Here is a 25,196-nt window from a genome sequence, read left to right as displayed (position 1 = left end):
AAAGTGGCACTGTGCCTTGGTTGGGGTTTGGGGTGAAAATGCAATAAAAAAAATTTTTTTTGACTGCGATATATTTCTAAAATCTGACATTAAATGTGTTGAAAATCATGAAAATCATTGGATTTTCTTTTTTCGACTCAAAAGATTTTTTTTTTTTTTTAGGCTTTGGTTGGTGCTCAGCTTGAAATAAATGGTGGAACTGAACAATTCCAGAAAGATATTCGGAAGTGAGTAATTACGCAAACTTTCTGGATATTTTGTCTTGCTGACAAAAAATGTAATTAAAAAAAGTTTATAAATTATTACGTATAATTACATGGTGTCGTTTTGGAATCTTTTTACTTTAATTTTTGGGTTAGGGTTAGGGTTTAGTATAAAATTTGTTTTCAAAAAATGGTTCATATTATTCATACTTGATTTTTATTTTCGTCTATAAAAAAAATTTAGTATCAAATTTGTTTTCAAAAATAGTTTATATTATTTATTTGATTTTTATTGTTTTCATCTATTAATCCATAAAAGAAAAATTTGTTTGCTACAAAAAGTAAAAAAAAAAATAATAATAAAAAATGAGGCCATAATTTACAAAAGATCTAACAAAAATTGATACGTGTACAGTTTAATCAAGACATAAAAAAAAATGAAAATATTGAAAAAAAGGTTATATTGTACATATCCGTTTTGAACAGAAGATCTCTGAAAAAAATTACACTTAATTTGATTTTTTTTTTTTTTTTTTTTTTTTTTTTTTTTTTTTAAAGCAGAGAAAACACGTCTTTATGAGAGCTCCTCAGGGTGGCCATGTTTGGATCTTTTAGAACACGCCACGGGGAGATAACTCTGTCTAAAGCGCCGACACCATCCCCATCTTAAATCATAGCTTTTTTTCCTGAAAATCGAAACATGGCTACCTTTTTGACCGGTATCATAACAAATTGTTTTTTTCGCTGTAAAACAAAAACTACTCGATCAAATTAAATGATTTTTTTTTTTCCGAGAACTTCAGTCCAAAATGGATATGTACAATATAACTTTTTCAATATTTTCATTTTTTTTAATGTCTTGATTAAACTGTACAAGTATCAATTTTTGTTAGATCTGTTGTAAATTAGTGCTTTTTTTTTTATTTTTACTTTTTTTTTTTTTTTTTAACTTTTAAAAAACTCAAATATTTTGGCAAACTCGGGGCTCCATTATGAAGTTATAGACATTAATTTTTTTTTTTTTTTTTTTTTTTTGCACAACAGGTCTTTGTAAACAATTCTAGTATAAGAAAATAAAAAAAAAAATATATACAGAGAAAAGAAATTATTCAATATTGCTTGATGTATTATCAAGAAAAAAATCTCATTTAAAAATTATTTGAAAGTGGTTGCATTTTTTGCTTAAAAATTAAGTCACGTGTGTGTTAGTAATTAAATACACTTTCAACAAATATAAAACTTCAGTTTTTTCCCAGCCAAAAAATACTTTTAATTTCATGTGTCCAAATGTAAAATAATTTTTTATCTTTTGGAAAATAAAATAAAGTTACTTTTGGACCAGTTTTACAAATCCCACAGCAATTTCTTTGAGAATTGAAACAGAAAATAACAATCAATAATAGGGCCATGCCTTTGACTTTAGCACTACACCTGTGATGTTGGCAGGTCATGTGACTTTTGGTGACACAGCATGCTATATTTATGCCGGTTGTAGCTTGATTCAGATTTCTTGGAGCTGTTGTCATGCTCTCTGGATAGTTGTTTTAGGGCAGTGTTTCTCTTAAACTGTCCATCTCCTCTTGATATCTAATGCTGTTATGTTTTGCTCAATGAGGTTTAAGGTTCAATCTTCAGTGCAGGTGACACTAAAAAATTGTGTGTTACTTGGGACTTCTAACCAGTCATGTCTGATAGAACAAGAACATGCTACTCCCCATCGATTAAATAAAGGGTTCCGTTTGAAATTCCATGCAGCTTGCCAAGTTAGAAAAAGCTACACCTAAAAATTGACAACATTTTTTTTAATTATTTAATTCTAGTGTTTACTGTTTTTGTTTTTCTGCAGGTTTGTGCGTAGTTGCACGTTAGAAGGTTTTGAAACTTTCCATCCGCCCAACAACGTCATGTCGACGAGTTCTGACAGTTGGCAGACATTGGATATCCAGCCGACTATTGTTTCTACAGAAATCGATAAAAGCTCAAATAAAATCAGACAAGATGGTAGCGGAAGCATCTCGTTGACGCTGGAACCAGACGACAAATTTCATTTTGCACCCGACAGTAAGTGGAACTCATTCTTTTCTTTTGTCAAAATCTGAAAACAGTTTATGAGGTTTTTTTTTTTTCATTCATTTATTTATTTACCTCAAGCAATTTATTTATTTTTTTTTTTTATTTATTTCAGTCTTCATTTTCTTAAATAAATTTTGGTTTTTAAAAAATTAATGAATACTTTTGAAAATTAGTGCATAATTTTTTTTTTTTATTTATTTATTTGTCTTTTTTAAATAATTTTTATTTTAGTCTTTTTGTTTTTTTTGTTTTTTTTTTTCTTTTAAATAAATTTTGGTTTTTAAAAATTAATGAACATTTTTGGAAAGTAGTGCATTAATTGTGTCAATCCGAGAACATGTTAAGTACATTATTTGGATTCTTCGGACTACTGTCCTCATCTTGAGTTTCATTTTCACAACATTTCGGTCGATGTAATCTCCGACTTTTCTCAGGTGTATCTTGTCAAACTCAATGTTTCATTACCTGAAACCTGAAAATCGCACTCAAGATGAGAACAGTAGTCCAAAGAATTGAAATAATACGAATAACCGATCCTCATTAAAAACCTAATGTTAAGTACAGTTGGCATGCATTGTCTCAAGTATTAAAAAAATCTGAGGATACTGGCCTCCTGATTTAAAATGCATCAAATATTGTTTTTGTTTTTTTTCTTTTGCAAAACTCAATCATGTTCTGAAAAGTCAAAAACAAAAACAATTTTCTTCTACAAAGCAACCAAACTAGACACCATGAATAAATATTTGAAGAACTTGGATTATACCATCTTTTTTTGTCAAAATGATTGGATTCCGTATTAAAAGGTGTTGATATGCCGTAAAACACCCAGTCAATCAAACTGATCCAATCACTTAAAGTTGGTTGACAGACAAAAATTTTTAATTTATTAGTCAAAAAAAATGCAACAAATTCTATATAAAGATTGAGGATATTTTCAATTTGAATATTTTAATCTGGATATCGTAAACATTGTCACAACATTCTCTGGCAGGCAGAAATTTGGATGGAGTATTCTGTTCTGGTCCAGAATTTTCTAATATTAAGAAACAAAAATACAGAAAAATCTGTATGTTGTATGTACAAGTGACAAAACAGAAATATCATATTCCAAAAATCTCATAAGTTGATCAAGTAGTTTTATTTTTATAAAGAAAATCAAATTTTATGAGTATCCAAAAAGTGATTGTCTCGTCCACCATTTTGAAAAAAAAATCCAGCAACAATAATTACTAGATTTATGTTGTAATGCCTATGAATTCCCATAATCGTTTAAAAATGATTCTCATTTAAAAAATAAAACTACTTGATCAATTTATGTGATTTTTGGAATATGATATTTTTGTTTTGTGACATGCATGTACAGCATACAAATTTTTCATTATTTTTGTTTTTTTAAATATTGAGAGAATTCTGCCTTTTTGTTTTTTCTGTTGTGAAGAAAGCAATCATTGTGTGTGTGTGTGTGTGTGTGTGTGTGTGTGTGTGTGTGTGTGTGTGTGTGTGTGTGAGTTCAGAATGACTGGAAACAAATGCCAAGATAAGCGGAGAGCACATACAGCGCCTAGAATTCCCAAATAGTTATCCACCTAGTACTAACCAGGCTCAACGTTGCTTAACATCAGTGATCGTACAAGAACCGGTGTGTCAACATGATTATGCCCACCACGAATTGATATCGAAAGTTGTATCTTCCACATTTTTTTTTTTTTTTTTTTAATAAATGAAAGTTTCCTTTTCTGTTTTTTCTCTTTTAATCTTTCAGCGAGTTGCAAATTCTGCGAAGATTGGGCCGACAAAATGGTCAATAATGACCGACACAATGCAGTCTACTTAAAAGTCACGATTGATTCGTATAAATTACAGGTAAGCAAATTTGACTCGAAGAACCTTTGGCATGTTGAATATCATGGACAGTGGGGGTTAGGGTTAAGGTTAGGGTTAGGTGGGGGTAGGAGTAATAGTAAGCCTGCTGCCACCACGAATAAACATGTTTTCTTCATCTGTTTTTGCAAGTGTTCTAAACTCGTTCAGGTGGGCAACACCAGGCGACATTTTACGTCTACTTTCTATGCCATCCGATATCCAAGCAATATGGTCTGGTTACCATTGAATCACTTACACGCTCAAGCCAGGTTTTTCCTGGTCGATCACGCTCCTTAATGCCTGGAATGTTCTAATATGTAACGGAGTTGATGCGAGAAATAGCATGTTGTGCATGGTCTGATCATTTGAGATGCCATGTGTGCAAATCATTCATAATCTTCTCCATAAATTAATAGGCTCCAAAACTATTGGTTACAATGAAGAGCCCTGTTTAATGCCGGATGTAAAAATAATATTCCTGATCTATATTAATGATCTTCCAAATCACATTCTTACATCATTCGTAGACATCTATGCTGATGACACTACTATCTATAGTAGCATATAAGACCGTAAACGACCAAGTTCTCTTTGATTCTCTCTCTCCTCTGATCTTGAGGTGGCTGGTTACTTTTAATGCATCTAAAACAGGTGGCTGGTTACTTTTAATGCATCTAAAACCAAACTTTTATCTTTGCATCATCAACGCTCTGATCCCCATCTGGCATTAATTGAAATGAATGGCTCTCATCTTGGGGAGGCCTCATGTTTTGACAAGCTTCTGGGCTTGACCTTTACTCCTGATCTGAAATGGAACACCTACATTAAATCCGTTGCCAAGGCCGCTGGAAAAATGATGGGATCCTTCTATCGATCCAGTAGATATCTCACTGCTGATGCAATTCTCTATCTATATAAGAGCCAGGTATGCCCAAGGATGGAGTACTGTTGCCACATCTGGACAGGAGCTGCTAGAAAGGACTTATCCTGCCTTGATAGAGTTCAAAATAGACTTCGTAGCTTTGTGGGGGATGTGCTTTTCTCTTCCCTGCAACCTCTTTCTCACAGAAGAAACGTTGCGAGTTTGTCTCTGCTGTATCGTTATTTTCATGGCAAGTGCTTGGCTCTATGGTCTCCCCTCACCAAACTTTCACAAGAAACACTCGTCGAGCAGAAAACACTATCACTAATTTCCCCCACTCTTTTTCTGTGCCTAAACCTAAGCGTACATTCAATGAGCAAAGCTTCTTTCTTAGAACTGCACGCCTATGGAATTGTCTTCCGTTTTTCTGCTTTCCAGCTGACTACAATATGGTTGTCTTCAAGTCTAACGCAAACAAGTTTTTGATGAGCCGTTCCATATAAGTTAACAAATTTACCTAATCTCCATTACTAACGGTTACTATATTGTCCAATTTCTACTGTACCCTCTTTAACCCTTATCCTCGAGTGGCCTCTTGGCCTTGATAAGTGGTGATAACTATGTAAAAAAAAAAACATTTAGCTGCTCATCATTCTTTGCATATGACTTTAAGTCATTCATAAATAATAAATTGTTTACTCGGTACTCCTTCCTTCTTCATTCATAGCATGCCTTCACCTTTCGTAATATGAACGACAAGGGTAGAATACTCAAAACAAACAATAACAACAAACTGTCCCGATGAAAAATCGCTTCACATGAACTTTCCCAAGATTTTCTCCATTTGATGTTAATGACATTTTCCATTGTTTCATGCTTCTTTCCAAGAAATCTCGTACATTTGTAACTATTCCAAATATTTCCATCTATTCCTTAATCCAACTATGTGGAACGACATGATTTGCTTGTCTGTAATCTATCCATGACATGCATAGATTTGTGAATCTTCTCTTACAATCCCCAAATAATGTCTTATCAATATTGTTCTTTTCAATATTGTCTTATCAATAAGCAACTGATCTTTGGTTCCTCTAATAAAATCTCTTGTTTTTCGAGATATTTGTAAATCTCATCTGCTAAAATGCCTGTCAGCAGTTTCCACATCAGTGGAAGGCAGATGATGAGACGATAGTTATCAACCACAATGCCCTTTGAAATGTCTTTCTAACAGAGCACTGTTCTTCCATGTGTGTTCCATTCAGGAATTCCATTACTACTACTACTTCATCATCATCATCATGTCGAGTTAATCAACATTTTCTTTTTTTTTATTTATTTATATTTTAATCAAAATACGTGCTAATTGTGGGATTGAATAAGTTTGAGGAGGGGATTCTGGACAAGAACCAAAAAATTAAAATCTAAAGTATAGAATAAAAATATTTTTGATTTTAGTGTTTAAAAAAATATATCCAAACTGGGGGAGAGGAGTTAAAAAAAAAAATGACTGGTGGAGGGAGTGGAATAGTTGGGTTATGGTTTCAGTCAGAACAGGCTGCCACAACCAGCAGGTAGAAGGTAGATGACACATATAAAATATTTCCATCGACGTTCATGATATCTGATCCCATAAAGACAGATGTCTCTTTGTCATTAGTTTGTATTTAACCCTAACCCTAACCTCCACCTCCTCAGCATGCATAACATGGCTTCCACGTTTGACGAAATGACTAGGGCATTTCTTAAACACCTTTGATTTTGACAAGTGTTAACTGGTGTTGCCTAGGAGCTTTTTTTTTTTTTTTTTTTTTTTTTTATAACAAAATTTTCCATTGAAAATTTTTTGTAACATTAAAAAAGATTATTTTCTCATAAAAAATTTTTTGTGTGATTTTCCTGCTGTCCATTTCTCAATGATTGAACATTGCTCCTTTCCCTACTTTATCGTTATGCACATGGTAGGTGCTTGACTGAGCTTTAATCTCACAGCAAGAACTCCTCTACCTCTACACCAACAGTAAAGAACTCCCCCTTTCTATCTCAACATCATCTTATCGGTGCAACAAGATGCTGCAGGGTTACTTTCCAACTAACAAATAGTTGTTGAGCCATCCTCTTTTTCAGGCCACAAGGTTCGAGTCTCAGTTTATCCTGATCTCATTTTTACTTATGTTCTTATTTACATGGAAAGGGGACAGACCTTTTCCCTTGTAACGAGGACGCAACAGCTAATCCGTCATGTTTTTTTTTTTTACTTTCAAGCTTGCCTGCCTACTACCACATTTTCTTTTTTTTACCAACACACCCACACACACACACACCCACACTCCCACACCCACACTCCCCCCCCCACACACACCTCCACTTTCTTTTCCGTTTTTGCATCACAGGTTCGAGCCTGCCTGCCTGCTACAACTTTTTTGTTTTGCTCAACACACACCTCCAAACACCCGGGCAACGCCAGGCACCCCGACTAGTATAATAATAAATACAAAATCTGCATCAAAATATTTTTAAGCGTATTTTACGACTGGGCAATTTCTCCAATCATGTCATGGTGTTGTTCATCGGATAACTGACAATCTCTTTAACCCTTATTCTCGAAAGCCCCCCCCCCCCAGGCCTTGATGAACACTAACCCATCAGTAAAATTTTGAATAACATCAGGTGCCGTGTAATTTTTAATCGAAGATTCAGTCTTGAAATATTTGCAGACATTTTGGTTAGAATATTGTTGTCGTAGTAGTAGTAGTTTTTTCTAAGTTGTGGAGTGAAAATGTAATTTTTTTTTTTTTTTTCTGGAAATTCTTTTGTTGCAGTGTATTCAACACATCAACACTTTAAATCGTCTCCTGAAACAAGCAGAAAATGACCATTATGCTTTGTATAGGTGAGTTCTGTTTTGTTGCCTTTTTTTGTGGCGGGGAGGGAGAGATTGTTCATGAGAAATGAAGTAAAATTACTTTCTGTAAAATTTACCAAATGACGGTAACTTTTTTTCTTTTTTTTTTCTAATTATTTTAATTTACAAATATTTTTTATTGCTAGTTTAGAAATATATACTTATGGCAAGTTAGCTGCATAAATCTTTATGCTTCATTTTTGTGGGACAACAGCAAGCAATTGACTTGATTTCTCCTGGGAATTTCTTCTTTTTTTTTTTTTTTTTTTTTTACACAGTGATCACCACTTATCAAGGCCCGGAAGCCACTCAGGGATAAGGGTTATTGCAAGTACATTACGTTAGTGTGGAGATTTGACGAAGTGTTTAATTAAGGGGGCGGTTCATTAGGAATTTGTTAACATTGGACTTGAAGACATCCAAGTTGTAGTCCGGAGGGAAGCAGGAAGACGGAACAGAGTTCCTCAGGCGTGCAGTTCTAAGAAAGAAGCTTGGTTCATGGAATCCTCATTTTGATTTAGGCACAGATAATAGAGTGGGGGAAATTTTTCACAGTGGATTCAGCTAGACGGGTGTTTTTCGTGAAAGATTGGCAAGGGGGGACCAGAGATTGGAGTTCAGACGAGCACCTGCTATGAAAATAACGATAAAACAAGGATAGGCTTGCAACGTCTCTTCTGTGGGAGAGAGGTTGCAGGGTAGAGAAAAGGGCATCCCCCACTAAGCCACGAAGTCTATTTTGTACTCTGTCAAGGCATGATAGGCTGTTTTTGGCCGCTCCTGCCAAGATATGGCAACAGTATTCCATCCTTGGACGTACTTGGCTTTTATATAGATAGAGAATTGCATCAGTAGTGAGATATCTTCTGGAGCGGTAGAAGGATCCCACCATCTTTCCAGCGACCTTGGCAAGACTTGATATACGTGTTCCATTTCAGATCAGGAGTAAAGGTCAAACCCAGAAGCTTGTCAAAACACGGGGCCTCACCCAGACGAGAGCCATCCATCACAATTGATGCCAGCTGGGGATCAGAGCGTTGATGATGTAACGATAGGAGTTTGGTTTTGGATGCATTAAAGGTAACCAGCCACATCTTCCTCCACTGAACCACGCACTCAAGATCAGAGGAGAGAGAATCAGAGAGAAATTTGTCATTTACAGCCTTTGATGTGTTGCCGTAGATGGTCGTGTCATCAGCATAGATGTCAACGAATGATTTAAGTATGTGTTTAGGGAGATCATTGATGTAGATCAGGAAGAGAGTTGGGCCCAGGATTGACCCCTGAGGGACTCCAGCATTTATATTGCAGGCCTCCGATTTTTGTCCATCTACTACTACTCTTATGAGCCTATCGGAGAGAAATGATTTAATGATTGAGAAAACATTTCCAGTTATACCGTAGCTGGAAATCTTGTGAAGTAGACCCTTATGCCATACCTTGTCGAAGGCCTTTGATATGTCAAGAGCAATTGCCCTAGAAAGGAAGCCGTTGTCAAGAGATTCACTAATCCTGTGGGATATAACCGTCAGCACATCTGCAGTAGATCTTGCAGAGCGGAAACCATATTGTGTATCACTAAGGTTATTCCTGCTGAGGTGGTTGACTATTTCTCTATTTAATATGGATTCCAGCAACTTACTCATAACACACAGGAGACTTATTGGTCTGTACTGAGAGGGAGATGACTTATCACCTGAATTCTTAAATACAGGGCAAACTGATGAGGTCTTCCAGGGAGTCGGAAAGCACTTCTTACGGCAGCGCTTAAATAGTTTCGTAGGTATGGGAGCAAGTTCTGGTTGAAGCTTTTTTAACACTATAATTGGGATGCCATCAGGGTCAGTTGCTTTACTGGAATCTAGGTTCTTTATTAGCGTGGCGACCTCATGCACGGATATTTGTATGTTACCTAGCTTGTTCTGTGTTATAGGAGGAAATATGGAGAGTTGATGGCCTTCGTCGCATAGGGTAGAATTAGCTGCAAAGTTCTTTGCAAATAGTTTGGCCTTGTCTGACGCTGACAAGATGACCTCTGGTCCATTGATAATGGATGGGATAGAACGCACACTTCTGTTCAGGATCCTATTTGTTATTTGCCAAAACTGGTGGGAACCAAGCTGCTGATCAGCTACCTTGGATTTAACAGACTGGGCATATAGCTCTCTTGCATTTTTTTATTACTCTTTTACAGTGGTTGCTGGCAGACCTGAAAGCAGCTTTAGTCTCAGTGCATCTATTACGTTGGTAGCTATGGAAAAAGTGATTTCTGTGCGCGATAGCAGCAGCACATTCTGGGGAGAACCATGGCTGGCTGTTAGGTTTTTGTTGGAATTTTTTAGATGGTATGAAAAGCTCTACTGGTAAATTGAGAAACACTGAAAAAAAGAAATTTCCACTGCAAACAATGTTAATACTTTAGTCAGCTGCTGTTGGTTGAATCCATACTGAATTGCCTCCCTTTCTGTTAAATGTCAAGAACTATTAAAAATTGTTTGAAAAAAAAAAGTTTTTCCTTTAAATGATGTTTATTTACCTTTTAAAGATATGAAGCAAATTTTGCTAATTGGGGCTTTTTCAAGCGATTTCTTTTTTATCATTTTTTTTCTTCTTGGAGGTGTAAAAATCTGGGATGTTAAAAATCTCATTGAGATGTTAAATGAACAGGTTTTTTGTTTTTTCAAATGCAGCACGCGACTCATGTGAAAATGTTATTAGAAATAAATTGACAATTTTTTTTTTTTAGAGAGTTTATTGACCTTCAAAGATATGAATCAAATTATGTATATATATAATTTGATATCAAATATATATATATATATATATATATATATATATATATATATATATATATATGTATATATATACTTGAAAGAGGGATAAATAAAGAAATATCCAGAGATAAGCTAGTTTAGAAGTCAATTTCTTAAAGTCATCCTATACATGCCAGCATCTAAGAGAGCCGTTAAATGAAAGATGGCACTCTCCTCTTTCCTTCCCCTTGTCATTTGTTAACTTATTTATTCAACTGTTATTTATTTCATTTTTATCCGCTTCAGATAAATTTTAACAATGTAAATTTTTGTGCATTCTATTTATGTTGCGATAACCCATACATTTCATCGATAAATAAATATTGAAACGAACATAAATGCACATTAGCAATTACTTTTTATATCATATTGCTGTCAGATGACGAAGGGGGGGGGGTCTTGTGCCTTTTTCTATTTTTATTTGAATTTAATAAAGATGTTTTAGAAATATTTTTGAATTCCTAAAGTTTTCTCGAACAAAATTTTGAAATGTTTTCATTTCTTCCCAGCCGAAAGTTGAATTCTACAAATCTGGATTTTGATGAGTATAAACTCTCTTTTCCACATTGGAAATTTTTTTTTTTTTTGTGAAAAAATTAAAGAAAAATGATTGTGTTGAAAAATTACCAAATTCTTTGTAAATTTTTTTTTTTTTTTTTTTTTTTTTTTTTTAGGGCGTATTTGTTTCTAAAGAATTCTGGTTATGGAAGTGTCTTGCTTAAATACTGCCAATTGCTTGACCTTCAACCAAACGACCTTGATGCACTTCGTGCTCTCGAGGAATTCATCGAAGAGAATGACGACACGATGGACTCTATTTTTTCTTGATCTGCGATCACCTGCAACTTGTTTTCTGTCTTCCTCTGCAAACCCTCCCCCTTAGCCATGCATTTCAGAAAAGGGGATTTTTTTTTCTGTCGAAGTGGGGGGGGGGGGGTCTACTTTGACGATAGCTGCTGCAACACTGCTGCCTGTTTTTCTCTTTTATTTTGTACTTCCGTAAGTCGAGAGTGGATGATCCTCTTCCTCCTCTAGTCAAATCTTTTTTGTATATTGGTGCCTTGAAACGGTTGGTAGAGGTGGGGGGGGGGGGCAAATTGGCCCGATGAAACGCCTCAGCAAAATAAATTTTTAAAGACAAAGGAAGAACTTCCTCTTTTCCTCGTATTTTAATTACTGCCATTACCAAAAAGAAAAAAAAAATTTTTTTTAAAGTTGACATTATCGCAGTAAAATTCAAAGGAGGGGGGGTTAAACAATTGTGGCATTTATTGTTTGTAAATTGAAGAAATTTTATTTATTTTAAAAAAAATCTAAAACAGTTTTTTTTTTAATTTAAATCTTGGAGAAATTTTAGCACTGTAAAAGTGAAGGAATTGTGGTGGTGGTGGGGGGGATATGTTATTTATATTTTAAGGCATCGATGCATTCTTCGGTTTTCATATAAAATTCTTTACCTTGAAATGTGTACAAGAGTAAAAACTTATTAACGTTAAAGTTTTATTGAATGAAATCGTGTTTTAGATGATAAAAATACAAAAACACTTTTGGATTCTTCAGATTACATCTTGTGTTATTTTTAAGTTTTTGTTAATATAACTTCCGACCTTCTTATGGTGAATTTTGTCAAACTTGGGAGAAAATCTTTTTGTAAAATTTGGAAATCTGCATGGAATTTTGAACAGAAGCGTTAATCGACAGAGTAACATTGGTGATTCACGATTTGAAGAATAATTTACAGCTGAATTTTACTTCATCCTCTGCGTGAACACGAGTTTGACAAGATAAACCTGAAGGTTGGAGGTTACATCCGCCAAAACGTTAAAATAATACTGGAAATGAGAACGATAGTTTGAAAAATACAAATTTTTCTCAGCTGAGAAATGAAATGAATCAAATTTATTCTAACGGATGAAGCCAGTTAAATTGTTTGCCAGTTAAATTGGTGTTTATGCAGTTTAGTAAAAATATTTAAAAAAAAAATGAAAATAAAGAAAAAATCTGAGGTACATGTCTGTTATGAAATGAACTTCTAAAAAGATTTGCTTGATTTGATTAAATAGTTTTTTCGGGTTTGTATTACTGTACACATAGATTCGAAAAAGTTGTCAAAAAACAAATATATAACAAATAAATATTATCAAAGGCAAGATAAGTTACTTTTCTACCAAACTGGATACATTTTTTTTGTTTTTATTCAATGTAACATGTTTATTCAGCTCAAAAAACATACAGTGTTTACCGATGTATTGGAAAATTCAAAATGGCGCCCGACACTCTCTTTAACATGGTAAGTTTAAGAAAAGGTGTTATAAATAATAAACTAGACAAAATACTATTAAAAAAACACCGAATATATGTCAACTTATGTCACGGTAACATAATGAGCGAATTTCTAACAGTATTTTGTCTAGTTTATTATTTATAACATCTTTTCCTGAACTTACCGTGTTTAAGAGTGTCGGGCGCCATTTTGAATTTTCCAATACATCGGTAAACACTGTATGCTTTTCGAGCTGAATAAGCATGTTACATTGAATAAAAACACGAAAAATATATCCAGTTTGGTAGAAAAGTAACTTATCTTGCCTTTGATAACATTTATTTGTTATATATTTGTTTTTTGACAACTTTTTCGAATCTGTGTGTACAGTAATAGAAACCCGTTTTTTCTTTATAGAAGGAAAAAAAGAAAGAAAAAAAATCGCTTAATTTGATCAAGTTATTTTTTCTTTTTTTTCTTTTTCCACAGTAGATAATCAAATTTTAGTGAGACCGATCGTAACACAGATATCTTGGCGATTTCAGCTACGAAGAGGGGGTGGAGGCGCCAGAGGAGAGTTTGTCAAAACGCACATGAAGTTCCAATAATTTTATTAATAAATTTTGAAACAATTTTTTGAAAGAAAAAATAACAGAAAGAAAAACGAAAACCTAAAATTATTCAAAAGCTGTAAAAATAATCTCGTCATATTTTGGCAAATTTCAAGAATTAGATGGAGTGAAGTTATCTCCCCTGGCGCCCTTTCCCTTCATAGCTGAAATACCAAGATGGCTGCATTACAATAGGTCTCACTAAAATTTGACTTTCCTCTATTGAAATAAACTATTTGATCAAATTAAATGATATTTTTTTCTTATGAATAAGTAAGAAAAAAAAATATATTGCTTAATTTGATCAAATTTTTTTTTTTTTTTTTTTTTTTTGCTTGATCAAACTTTTTATCTTTGCTGAACTACATAAGCACCAAATTGTTCACTAACACATTCAAGTTTTTCCACATTGTTCATTCAAAGTTTTATTGGCTAATTATCTTTTCAGTCCGTCTTTGTTAGGGTTGCTCTGCTGCATTTGACTTTTTTCTTCTGTTGCCAAAAGTTGGAAATTGTCGTTTACTGTGCCGATTGAAATTTGTGAGGTTAATACCAATAGGTCGTCGGAAGACGAAAGTCAGAGGACAGCTGCCAAAAGGTAACTATGAGGACAGGCGTGGATAAACTTAATTTTTGTTCAAAATTCCAAGCATATTAAAAATATGTATGATATACGTATGTATGATGACACTAAAATATCATATTCCAAAAATCACATAAATTCATCAAATAGTTTTATTTTAAATAAGAAAATCAAATTTACTGAGGATCGACTCTCACCTGCCATTTTGAAAGCAATCTTAAGAAACAAAAGGAGATAATTCAAACAATTTGTAATGCCTACGAATTCCCATTGATCACTTAAAAATAATTTTTTGTAATAAAAATAAAACTACTTGATTAATTTACGTAATTTTTGGAATATGCTGTTTTCATTTAGTCATAGATAGGTATATCATACAGATTTTTAAAAAAAATGCATTTTAATATGAAGTGACTTGTGTACAAGAACCACTTTTATTTTTAACCAAAGATGTTGAGCATTCAGTGTATAAACCTACTCGTGCAATAGTTTTTGGTTTAAGTTAGTCATTCAATTTGTTTATAAATGGATTTGGTCATATCTAACTATTCTGTATTATCTTCTGTTCAAATCAAAATGTATTTAATTTTATTGATTAAAAATATAAACAATACGTAAATATTAGCTGTTTACTGTATTTAGCATAAAAATTAAACTGGAAGTAGACATGGCTAGACTCTTCTCCATTTAATTGCACAGGGGCAGATAACTTGGCTTTAATTCGTACAGTTTTCTTGAGTTGAATTATCTGCTTCTGCTCGATTTTCAAAATAAGGGAAAACTATAATTATTTCATAGTCAAAAAGTAGACTGATTTTTATTTTCTTTGGGGTCGTTGTAAAAATGCCTTTAAAATAGAAAATTATTAAAAAAAAAAAAAAAACTACAGCAAAACCGAGAGAATGTCTTACAAATTTTTATGTAATTATCAACATTTTTTTTTAATAGTTTTATTGTCATAATAAATGAAATATTTAAAATGTAGTTGCGATTCTTTTTTCTTTTTTAATTTGAAAATGTTTTTTGTATGCTTACCTAATTTATCGCCATTTTGTAAAAAAAAAAAAATTTTTTTTTTTTTTAAATGTTAAATGACATTGTTTGATTTGATGAAGTTTTTTGTATTTAAGTAACTACAACTACTACTGTTGTCCACTCGCAGTGGATTATAAGTTAAATGCAATCTCCAACCGCATGATCACAAATGTAATGTCGTCTAGTCTCAGACCCCTCAAATGTATTCAAACTCAGCCGAGCATTTGCCATGAAAATAAAAATAGTGTAAAGACAGGCTTTTGCAATGTTTCTTCTGTGAGAAAGAAATTGCAGGGAAGAGAAAAGGGTATCACTTCGTTGTGAACGATGTCAAAACGGGATAAGCTGCTTGAAGCAGTTCCTGCCTAGATGTGACAATAGTTTGCAATTTTAGGATGTATCTGGCTCTAATGCACATCAAGGACTGGAGTGGTTTAAAAAAAAAAAAAAATGATGCAACCATTTTTCTGCAAGTCTTGTTTCAGGTCAGACCCAGAATCTTGTCAAAATAGGATGTCTCTTAGAGACATGGGGATCAGAGCAGTTATGGTGAAAATATAGAAACTTGGTTTTGAATGTCACCTTTTTCACCACGTGCTCAAGGTCAGAAGAGAAACTTAGAGATCTTGGTTGTTGTTGACCTTTTAAGTGTTGCTATTGAGGCGTGTTGTCTGTGGATTTTGTCGACGAATGAACTCTTTATTTGGGAGATCATTGACGAAAAGGAAGAAAGTTGAACCACGTCTGCATTGATACTTGGACTTCTCATTGACGACTACTTGTATAAACTTGTTTACCGGAGAGAAAAGATTTAATAGTTAAGACATTTTCAGATATTCCATAAAAACGAAAATTGGATTTCAACTGAAATGGTGTATCGTCGTGTACCTTTAAATGTTGTTACTTTTTAACGGACCCAACACAATATAGACTCCGTTGCAAGGAACAGAAAAAACAAAACAAAAAAAAAACAGCCTTTTTTTTTTTTTTTCTTAAATTAAATATTTAAACAGTTCATTTCCCCTTTGCAGGCCGTGTGTGACTCTTTGTCTGCTTTGATGTTACCCACGGGTCTTGAATCTCACTTCTCCAAACGCTAGTCTCTCAAATACATCCTTTCCCGGGTCTTGAACACGTCTCACAATGTGTTTTTCTGAACACTAGCCACACCTGAAACCCCACTTTGAACACATCATTTTTGCTTTTTTTGATCGTTCTTAATATAAATACAATATGGGTAACCCTGGTAAATGTTTTCAGTAGCTTCAGCGTGTCCATGCAATTGCCAGATAACCGTCCATTAGTTTTTCCTGAAATTTTGCCACAAATTGTATTTCATTAAATAGATGTGCACAGTAAATTTTTTTTTTTTTTTTTCTTTTTACAAAAATAAAATTCCTGTTGCATCCCCAGGGGCTCAAGAGGTCAAAAATGCCCCAAAATGGCAAAAAAATTACACATTTTAATCCATCCATTAGATTTTTTTAAAACTTGGCCATTGTTCTCAATATAAATCCAGTATGGGTGATCCTGGCACAATTCTGGTTCGTGTGTCCAGGAACTTTTTGTGCTAAAAATGCCTCTATCTTTTTTATGGCTCTTTCATATTTCTCAGCAAAATCTTGATAATTCTGACTATACAGTGGTTTTTCATGGTGGTCAAGTCAAATATACATGTGTTAAGGCCCAAGACTGCACCATTATCCAGTTACTCTGGGAATCGACATCCCCAGGGGTTCAAAAGAGACCCCAAAATGGCCAAAAATGACACTTTGCCCCATAGTGTTTGATCCATCCATTAAACTTGGCCAAAATGTGGAGGCCATCGTTCTTAATATAAATTTAGTATGGGTAATCCTGACAAAATTCTGATTCACATCCCTCTGGGACTTTTAGGACTAAAAAAAAAAAAAAAAATGAAGCTCTTTTTTTTCATATTACTCAATAACTTTATATGTATGTCTTAAGATGTGAAACTGCATCACTTATCCATTTTCACTGGGATTCGGCATTCCAGGAGCTCAAAAGGGGTCACAAATGCACCAAGACACTTTTGCCCATCCATTATATTTTTCTGAAACTTGCCGAAAATATGAAGACAACATTGGCCCTTCACACTTCTTACATTCATTATATCTCCACTTTTTTTTTTTTTTGTGGCGTCATCTCACATACAGCACAAGAGGGGGGGACCACGCACACGCGTCAAAAATTTTGCTGTCAAATTGCACAGCTGGCTTGGTCATTTGCATATGGCTGCTGCTAACCCAGCATCAATGGTTCTGTTCATAATGTATATATCATACCTTTGCTGAGACGTAAAATATGCTTGAGTATGATATTTTAATTTGTCTAGATTTCGTATATGTAGTCTTGATTTCCAAAGTAAAAAAACATTTATACCATCAGCTAAAATCGAAACTGAAAGTGAGTTTTGGAAGATAGTTTGAAAATATGAAGACAGCCTTTTATATCTGAAATTTTCAACAACGCATTTTTTCTTAATATTTAAGAGTTCGTTTCTTCGTATGATTTTTCGTCCCTACTGTGACATCACCCACGTCTCTTCAAATTCGACTCCAAACACTCATGTCTTAAGTGCATCGGTTCTCACTCGAATGTGTCTTGAACACATGCTTCTCTGAACACCAGCCATGCCTAGAACACCACTCCTTCGAACACACATCCTTTTTACCTCTGCTGTGATGTCACATTGTCCAGCCAGCTGCTGCTGCTAAACCAGCTTCAGAGGCTTTGTTACAGTCGTATCAACTTAATTGACATATCAAAATTGGTAACATTACAAAATTATTAAAATTTTGCAAGTTTTACTTAAAAATCATCAATGGATTCCAAACTACGAGTTACTTCCCTTGTTTAAGTCACATTTTCAAAATAAAAATGGTGGATCACTGAATCGTGAAAGTAAATATATAATGTAATAAAGTAACATGTTACTAATTTAGACATGATAATTAAATAGATAGCATTGCTTTTTAGCTGAAATTCAATTTTTTTAATTTTCTTTTATTCTGAACAATAAGAAAAACTTATCCCAGAAAATGTCGCATACATAAAAAAATACAAAAATTGAGAAAAGAATTAGCAAAAAAATAGCTGAAAATTTTTAATGAACAAAAGTTGATTACAGATTTTTTTTATTTTTTCTCGCTTCGTCACAGATGTTTTTTTTTTTCTTGAAAAGACAATTTTTTTTTTTTGTTTTGTGGATTTATTGCAAGTAAAATGAGGGAGTAAAAAGCATCTTTCAGTTTTGTTCAACCGAAACCTCCCCCCCCCCCACAAACTTTTCATCTGTGAACTCTTGTGTATTAAAAAGAAAAAAAAAGCCTTTTTTTTTTTTTTTTTTTTGAGAAAAATCCACATTTTCTTTTATACTTAAATTTTTTTAAAGTGGTTGAGTTTGACACCCCAAAATGTAACTCTTGCTCGATCCAATCAAGAATAAGACCAGTTATCAGTTTATTGTGCTCAGAAGGTTCCCAATTTTTTTCTCACTTTTTTTTTTTTTTTGACAACTATAAATTATTTTAAAATAAAATATTTTTTTCTAAGTTGAGATATATCACAGGTTTTACAAGCACAATAAACTGATCTCTCATCTTAGTGAGCAGGAAAAAAAAATTGCTTATAATTTTAAAAGGAAAAAAAAAAAAATCAGCAATCTTTTTTTTTTAACCAAATTACTTTGCAGTGATTGAAATGATCAATTTTGTTTTTTTGTTTTTTTAAATCAATTTCAAAAAAAAAAAAAGACTGGGAGAAATTTTATAGAATGGAAAGAATATTGCAGATTTGTTAAAATCTAAAGTTTTGATATTTTTAAATTCAATCTTGAGACTTTTGAAGTGAAGAATTGTTAAAATCTTTCGTTTATATTTTGGTTAGAGAGTAAAAAGTGCCAAATTCTCGATTCAGAAAAAAAAAAAAAAGTGAAGATTTTTTTTAAGACAAAAAGTTGTTTTTTCTTGAAAGCAGAAAAACAAAAACTTGCAGGAATTCAATTTGAGGAATAAAAAAAAAAAAAAAAAAAAAAAATGCTAGTTTTATAAATGGCAGACTTGAGTATTAACAGGTTTCAATCGACACTTAACCATAATTGAAAGACAGCAACTAATTTACATCGGAAAAAAGTGATTGAAGGTTTTTGTAATTTCTCCAAAGTTGCATGTTGATATTCAAATCTGCCAGGAATAATGATCGACGCCAGTTTAAAAAAATAAAAATAAAAAAGGTAGAAACAGACCACCACACTCGATCATGTTTTAGTCAAAAGATTTTTTTTCGATTTAAACCAAAAAAAAAAAAAAAAAAAAAAAAAATTTCAGTTAAAAATGGATATTTGATGAATCCTTACTAACAAAACATGATTTCAAACTCCAGCAGATGATTTTTAAAAAATGTCGAAGTTAGAGTCATAAACAAAATATAAAATTAAAACTTCTGGTGCAACAAATTTTCTGCGGGCAACCATAATAGGATGTGATTGCAACCATAATAGGATGTGATTGCAACCATAATAGGATGTGATTGCAAATGAAATAGCAATTATGATTTCGATGATAGTAAGAAATTTTGACAGGAAATGAAATCTTGAAGATTCAAGAAATTGAAAGCTTCCTACAACTTAAAAAAAACTGAAAAATTCGTTCTTGTTCAGAATTCCCACTAAGAAAGAATAGTACTCCAAAAAACATGAATCAAATTTTTTTTTTTTTTAAATTGTTTAGCACTTAATGGTAAATTATAGCCATTACAAGCCTGATTTAATTTCTATTTCTGGAGAGGTTATTAAAGGGAGGAAGTAACTTTACTTTTAAGATGGCAGAGTAAGACACCCCACCCCGTCCTTGTTTCTTCATAAAACTTGATTTTCTTAGTTAAAAAAAATACTAAAAGTTACATGATTTTTTGAATATGACATCTTTGTTTTGTAATGATAAATTTTATATCGAAGATTTTTCTGTATTTTAAGGGGGGGGGAGGATATGAACATAACTGAAAAATTTTAATATGGGTAGGGTGGGGGTACTGAACATAAACCAAAAAAATTAGAGATTATCTAAATCTGTCAATAATATATTACAGGGAAAAATAGTTTCATGCCTTTTTTTTTTTTTTTTAGTGCAAAGTGGAATATAAACAACCTCAACTGAAACAAAGGGATTATGACACAACATTAACGACATTTTCATCTGCTTTCATATACATATACAGCAGGTTTCAAAAATTGTGCTGTAATGACTTGTTTAATGTTGTTTGAATTCATTGGTGTTAGTTATCAGCGTTGTCTGGATAATATTCATCAATTTGAACATTTGCTATCGTGAGTTTTTCAAATATGTCTTCCGTATTCAAAGCGATTCCGTTTCACTCCATGTTCATAAATAAAGGTTTTATTGTCATTCAATGAGCAAGTCTTTTTTTTTTTTTTTTTTTTTTTTTTTTTAAATACACCCTGTATGTGTGTGTGTGTGTGTGTATATATATATATATATATATATATATGAGGAGTTAAAAGCATAAGATTTTTTTTAAGAGGAGACTTACTGGGATAATTCAAAGTTCAACAAATTACTTTGCAGCCTGTATGACAAAAAAAAAAAAAAAAAAAATATAATATATATATATATAAAATACTAACGCATCTAGATTTAATCATTTATTCAATCTGAATGTTACATCAATTAGAAGTGTAAGATAAGTAAACTCTTTATACCATGGTATTTCGAAGCATAATGCTTCTCATCAAAAAAGGAGAAAAGATGCTATGTAACATTATTAGAGCTTTAGGCTTTGAAATACCATGGTATAAATAACTTATCATACACCCCTAATTGATGTAACATTCTTATTGAATAACGATTAAATGCATTAGGATATATTTTTATAGTGCCGGGTTTTTTTTACACATGGCAAAAAAAATAAAGTAAACGACATACTGAAGATGACCGTTTCCGTCGAAATATGTTTATGAACTTTAACATAAATTTTTAACAAAATAAACATCTGTTTATTTTGTAACAATGCGTTGGGTCTGGCTTCAAACGTATATAATACGTATCTTATTTAATTCAAACTCAACCAGCGCTTCTAAGGAACAAAATCTTAACACATATGCTTTCGCCGCACGAGTCATAAATCTGTTTTATTCTGCATTCAATGTTGGTGTTGCCCCTGCTCTCATAAACCAAACAGCATGACTCGTAAGTTACGGGTTGAGAAGGTGCAGTTTCTGTTTGCGTTCTACATAGATTGGCTTGATGTGATAATTTTGTATTTGCATTAGTGTTAATGCCTAAAATATATTTTGTTTTCCATAACTTTCTATCCGAGGCATAATTTTCAAACGTTTTTATTTCCATACCAGCAAGTTTAAGATTATCTTTCAGTTTGTCTGTATACCTATGAATACCTTCTTTCAATAGAGAGAGAGAGAGAGGTGTATAAGCATGCATACGTCTATTTTTATAATGGACAAGAAATTTTTTGTTTATATTTAAACATTTTGTTGACGCAACTCTTGATCAACTGTTGAAAACTACAAAAAAAACTGTGTCCAAAACTTTTATAAATGGATAAAAAAAAAAGTTCATTTTGTTTCGTCAAATCTTTTGGCTCACATTCATCGAAGGGTTCCTATTAATTTGCTTCCCTATGAGAGCAGAGTTAGAAACAAAGTTTGTTTTTAACGTAGGGAAAAAAAAAAATTTTAAATTGCCTCAGTCTAGAAGAATTTCTTTACTGACCAAGGCAAGAAAATATGAAGTATAGTACCAGAACAGCTATACACTTTGTTCGATTCTAACTTGACATGTAATTGTATAGAAAATCAAAATAACAAAATTCTTACAATGAAAATTTTTTGAAAATCAAAAGAACTTAACGCATTTATAATTTTTTTTTGACGTTCATTTGATTAAAACTAAATTCTTTAGGAATGTCAGTTGATAAATTTCAAAGAAAATTAATAGATTTGTTTGTTTGATTTTTTTTTTTTCAAAAGATAAATTTTTATAGATTTTCACTTTCTGCTAAAATTTTTCAGAAAGAAAAAAAAAAAAAAAAAAAAAGGCATCAGTGGTTGTTGTCGTCATGGTTACGTCCAAGTTGTTATCACAAGGGTTGATCCTCAGCAGCTCAAAATTGGAAGATTGACCTTGATTGACATTCAAGATTCAATTTTCTTTCCATCAAAGAGAGCAAAACGAGGAGAAATTTCTTTCAAACAACAAACACGCCAGAAGAGACGAGAGAGGGGAGGAGGGGGTACAGAAAAAGAAAATTTTTTCACATTTTAAGAAGCAACATAATAGGGAAGGTAAAATAAATTTTTTTTTTTTTTTTTTTTTTTTGAGATGAGGATTGATGCTTTGGATTACTCAGACTACAATTCTCATTGTGTTCCATTCACATTTTAGTTGACAATCTCCGGCTTCTGAATACATACTTTTTTTAATTCAAGGAATCTTTATGGTGAACTTGGTAACCGGTATAGAATTTCAAATTTAATCTGCCATAAAGGGTCAAAGTGTTAATTTTTATATTCTTCATTATCATTGCCTATAGTGAGGATTGAACCTTCAAACTCCAGATTACGGTCAATTAGAACTGATTGTTAACTAACACTTAGGCTCGATGCAAGTTCAGAATGCAACCTAAAAAACATATTTGACATATGTACCTATAACGGAACAAAAATGGCGTATTCCAAAAATTATGTAAATTGATTAAGTAGTTTTTTCAACAAAATCAAAAGTAAGATCAAGCAAGAACGATCTATCTTGATGTCACATGTTTAATAAAGAGAGGTAACTCAATTGGAACTCCAGAGAATTTAAAATCAGTCTTATAATGGCTACAAATAATTGCAAAAAAGTCGTAAAAAAATGATCAGATTAAAAAAAAAATAAATACTTGATAAATTTTCATGATTTTTGGAATATAATATTTTCATTCAGTGAATGGTACATATATCAAGAAAAAATTTTTTTTAATTTGGTTCTCATTCAGTATTCAACCTAAGTCTTCTTTTATCCATGTCTGACAGAATGTGAACAATCTATCACTGAATTAAATAATGAATCCCGGTTGAAAAGATATACAGTTTGCCACGTTCAAAAAGATTTGCCAAAATGTGAAAATAACAACCAAGATGAGAAGACGTAGTTCAAATAATACAAACTAAAAAATTCTCAGGTGGAAAAAGAAAAAACATTTTTTTTTTTTTTTGCTTTTAAGAAGCATAATATATATATATATATTTTTAAGAGTGGGTGAGTGACCATTTAAGGGTGACGCTAAAAATTGTAACAAGAAAATGCAGACAAGGAAAAGTTGCTTTTGGAGGGAAAAAAATGTTTCAATGATTTAGTTTTTGTTTTTTAAAAGAAAAAAAAAAATGAATGAAAAATAATGAATCAAAGAATTTTTCGTTACGAAAGACAAAAATTTTGTCTTTCGTTAAAATTTTTTTTCTAGAAAATGATATCAGATTAAAAACCTAGCAATTTTTTAAATTTTTTATTCAGTAATCAATTTCGATTTTCTGTAAAATTGCAATATAGTTAACAATCAAGAAATCGTAAAGAAAAAAAATAATTTACAGCAAATTAAGAATTAAATTCTCTTTCAGCACATAAACTTTTAACGTTTAGAAACCAAGTTTTGTTTTGTTGTCATTTCAGAATTTTATTTCTATGAAACACACAAAAAAACATGGTGACCAAGTAATGATTTTATTTTGCTAAACTTAGGTGATTAAGTGGAGTTTTACGAGGATTTTTGTTTGGAAAGAGGTGGTTTTGCCACCCAGACTTAGAGTTAATATTAGAGAAGCATTTTTGGCGGTTGTCCAGAATTCCCCCATTAAAAAGAAAAAATAGCAAAAAAGAAATCTATATCTTTAACGCAAATAAAATGTCATATTCCAAAAATCACATAAATTGATCAAGTAGTTTTATTTTTATAAAGAAAATCATTCTTCAACGAATTTGAGTTTTTCCTTGGCTTTTCCCCATCCAATCTTAAGAATGACTTTTTAAAATCTTGCAAATTTGAATTATTTGGAGTTATGTCCTTTGTTTTGTGAAACCGGTTTTAAAATAGCGTCAGAAGATCATCTCATAGTTTCACCATAAATTTTTTTTATTTTTTATTCAAAAATAAAATTAATATATCAATTAAAATGATTTTCAGTATAAAATATTTTCTTTGTCACGCGTACATACTTCAAACATTTTTCTTTTTTAATATAGAGGGAATTCTAAGAGAAACACCATTTTTTTTTAAACTATCTTTTCATCATAATATAATCTCACGTGGTCAGCCATTTTGGTTTTAGTGCAACGATAAGCCATATGAAAATCAAACAAATTCTGAAAAAAAAAAGTTTCAGCATGATAAAATCATACAATAATTTTACTGCCTTTGGTAGAAGTTATTTTATTATTGTTACTTATTGACTTCTTGACTGTTGACTAGTCAGCATTTTTATCCATTTCTCATCTATTGCCATTGACGAACGAGGATATTCGGGGCAAGGCGGGGTGGGCGTAGAGTTACAGGGTGATTGGGAGGGGTTACAGGGTTGCATGTGTGTTGGTTGGAGTTCGGATGCTAACAGAGCTGTACAGATCCACATATGCACACACACACACTCACATAAATATATACAGAGAAGGAAGGGAGAAAAGAAGAAAAAGAGAGAAATGACCCACAAACCCAGTCAGTGACACACACATGTATTTGACCTCTGAAGGTCATGTGATCCATAAAACCCAATCACTTATTCAAGCTGTTGTACATATTTTCAATTTGTAAGTGGAAATATTTTGCTACATCTTTTCGCTTTGCTTTCATCGTTGGTGTCAACAATCCATTTTCGACAGTCATCAATTCAGGGTGGATATGAAGAGACTTCACCTGAAAGACAGGAGATGGAGGAAATAAAAAAACAAATTTAGTA

General features: G+C 32.4%; 2 protein-coding genes across 5 annotated transcripts in view; one reads left to right on the top strand and one right to left on the bottom strand.

Moving 5' to 3' along the window:
• LOC145252435 (protein Njmu-R1-like) overlaps window positions 1-20,665 on the top strand; it is a 97,211-nt gene extending 76,546 nt beyond the window's left edge. For 2 of the 4 annotated variants that reach the window (XM_080111832.1, XM_080111831.1), the window contains 5 exons: window positions 163-227; window positions 2,050-2,264; window positions 4,039-4,139; window positions 7,821-7,891; window positions 11,391-19,905. In XM_080111832.1, the coding sequence (XP_079967958.1) occupies window positions 163-227; window positions 2,050-2,264; window positions 4,039-4,139; window positions 7,821-7,891; window positions 11,391-11,544 (606 nt within the window). In that variant the 3' untranslated portion in view covers window positions 11,545-19,905. Of the gene's footprint in view, window positions 1-162; window positions 228-2,049; window positions 2,265-4,038; window positions 4,140-7,820; window positions 7,892-11,390; window positions 19,906-20,354 lie in introns of those variants that run through there. The other 2 variants (XR_013863597.1, XM_080111833.1) reach the window with 2 other exon arrangements.
• The window catches only part of LOC145252433 (long-chain-fatty-acid--CoA ligase 5-like), a 197,155-nt gene continuing 190,279 nt past the window's right edge, over window positions 18,321-25,196 (bottom strand). Inside the window, exon 22 of the mRNA XM_080111830.1 lies at window positions 18,321-25,153. Within this exon, the coding sequence (XP_079967956.1) occupies window positions 25,013-25,153 (141 nt within the window). The 3' untranslated portion in view covers window positions 18,321-25,012. The remainder of the gene's footprint in view (window positions 25,154-25,196) is intronic.

Source organism: Euprymna scolopes, chromosome 29 (genome assembly GCF_053919585.1).
Source record: "Euprymna scolopes isolate OS-2025 chromosome 29, ASM5391958v1, whole genome shotgun sequence".
Lineage (NCBI taxonomy): Eukaryota > Metazoa > Mollusca > Cephalopoda > Sepiida > Sepiolidae > Euprymna > Euprymna scolopes.
Note: the sequence above shows the minus strand (reverse complement) of the source record. Positions and strands in the feature narration are given on the sequence as shown.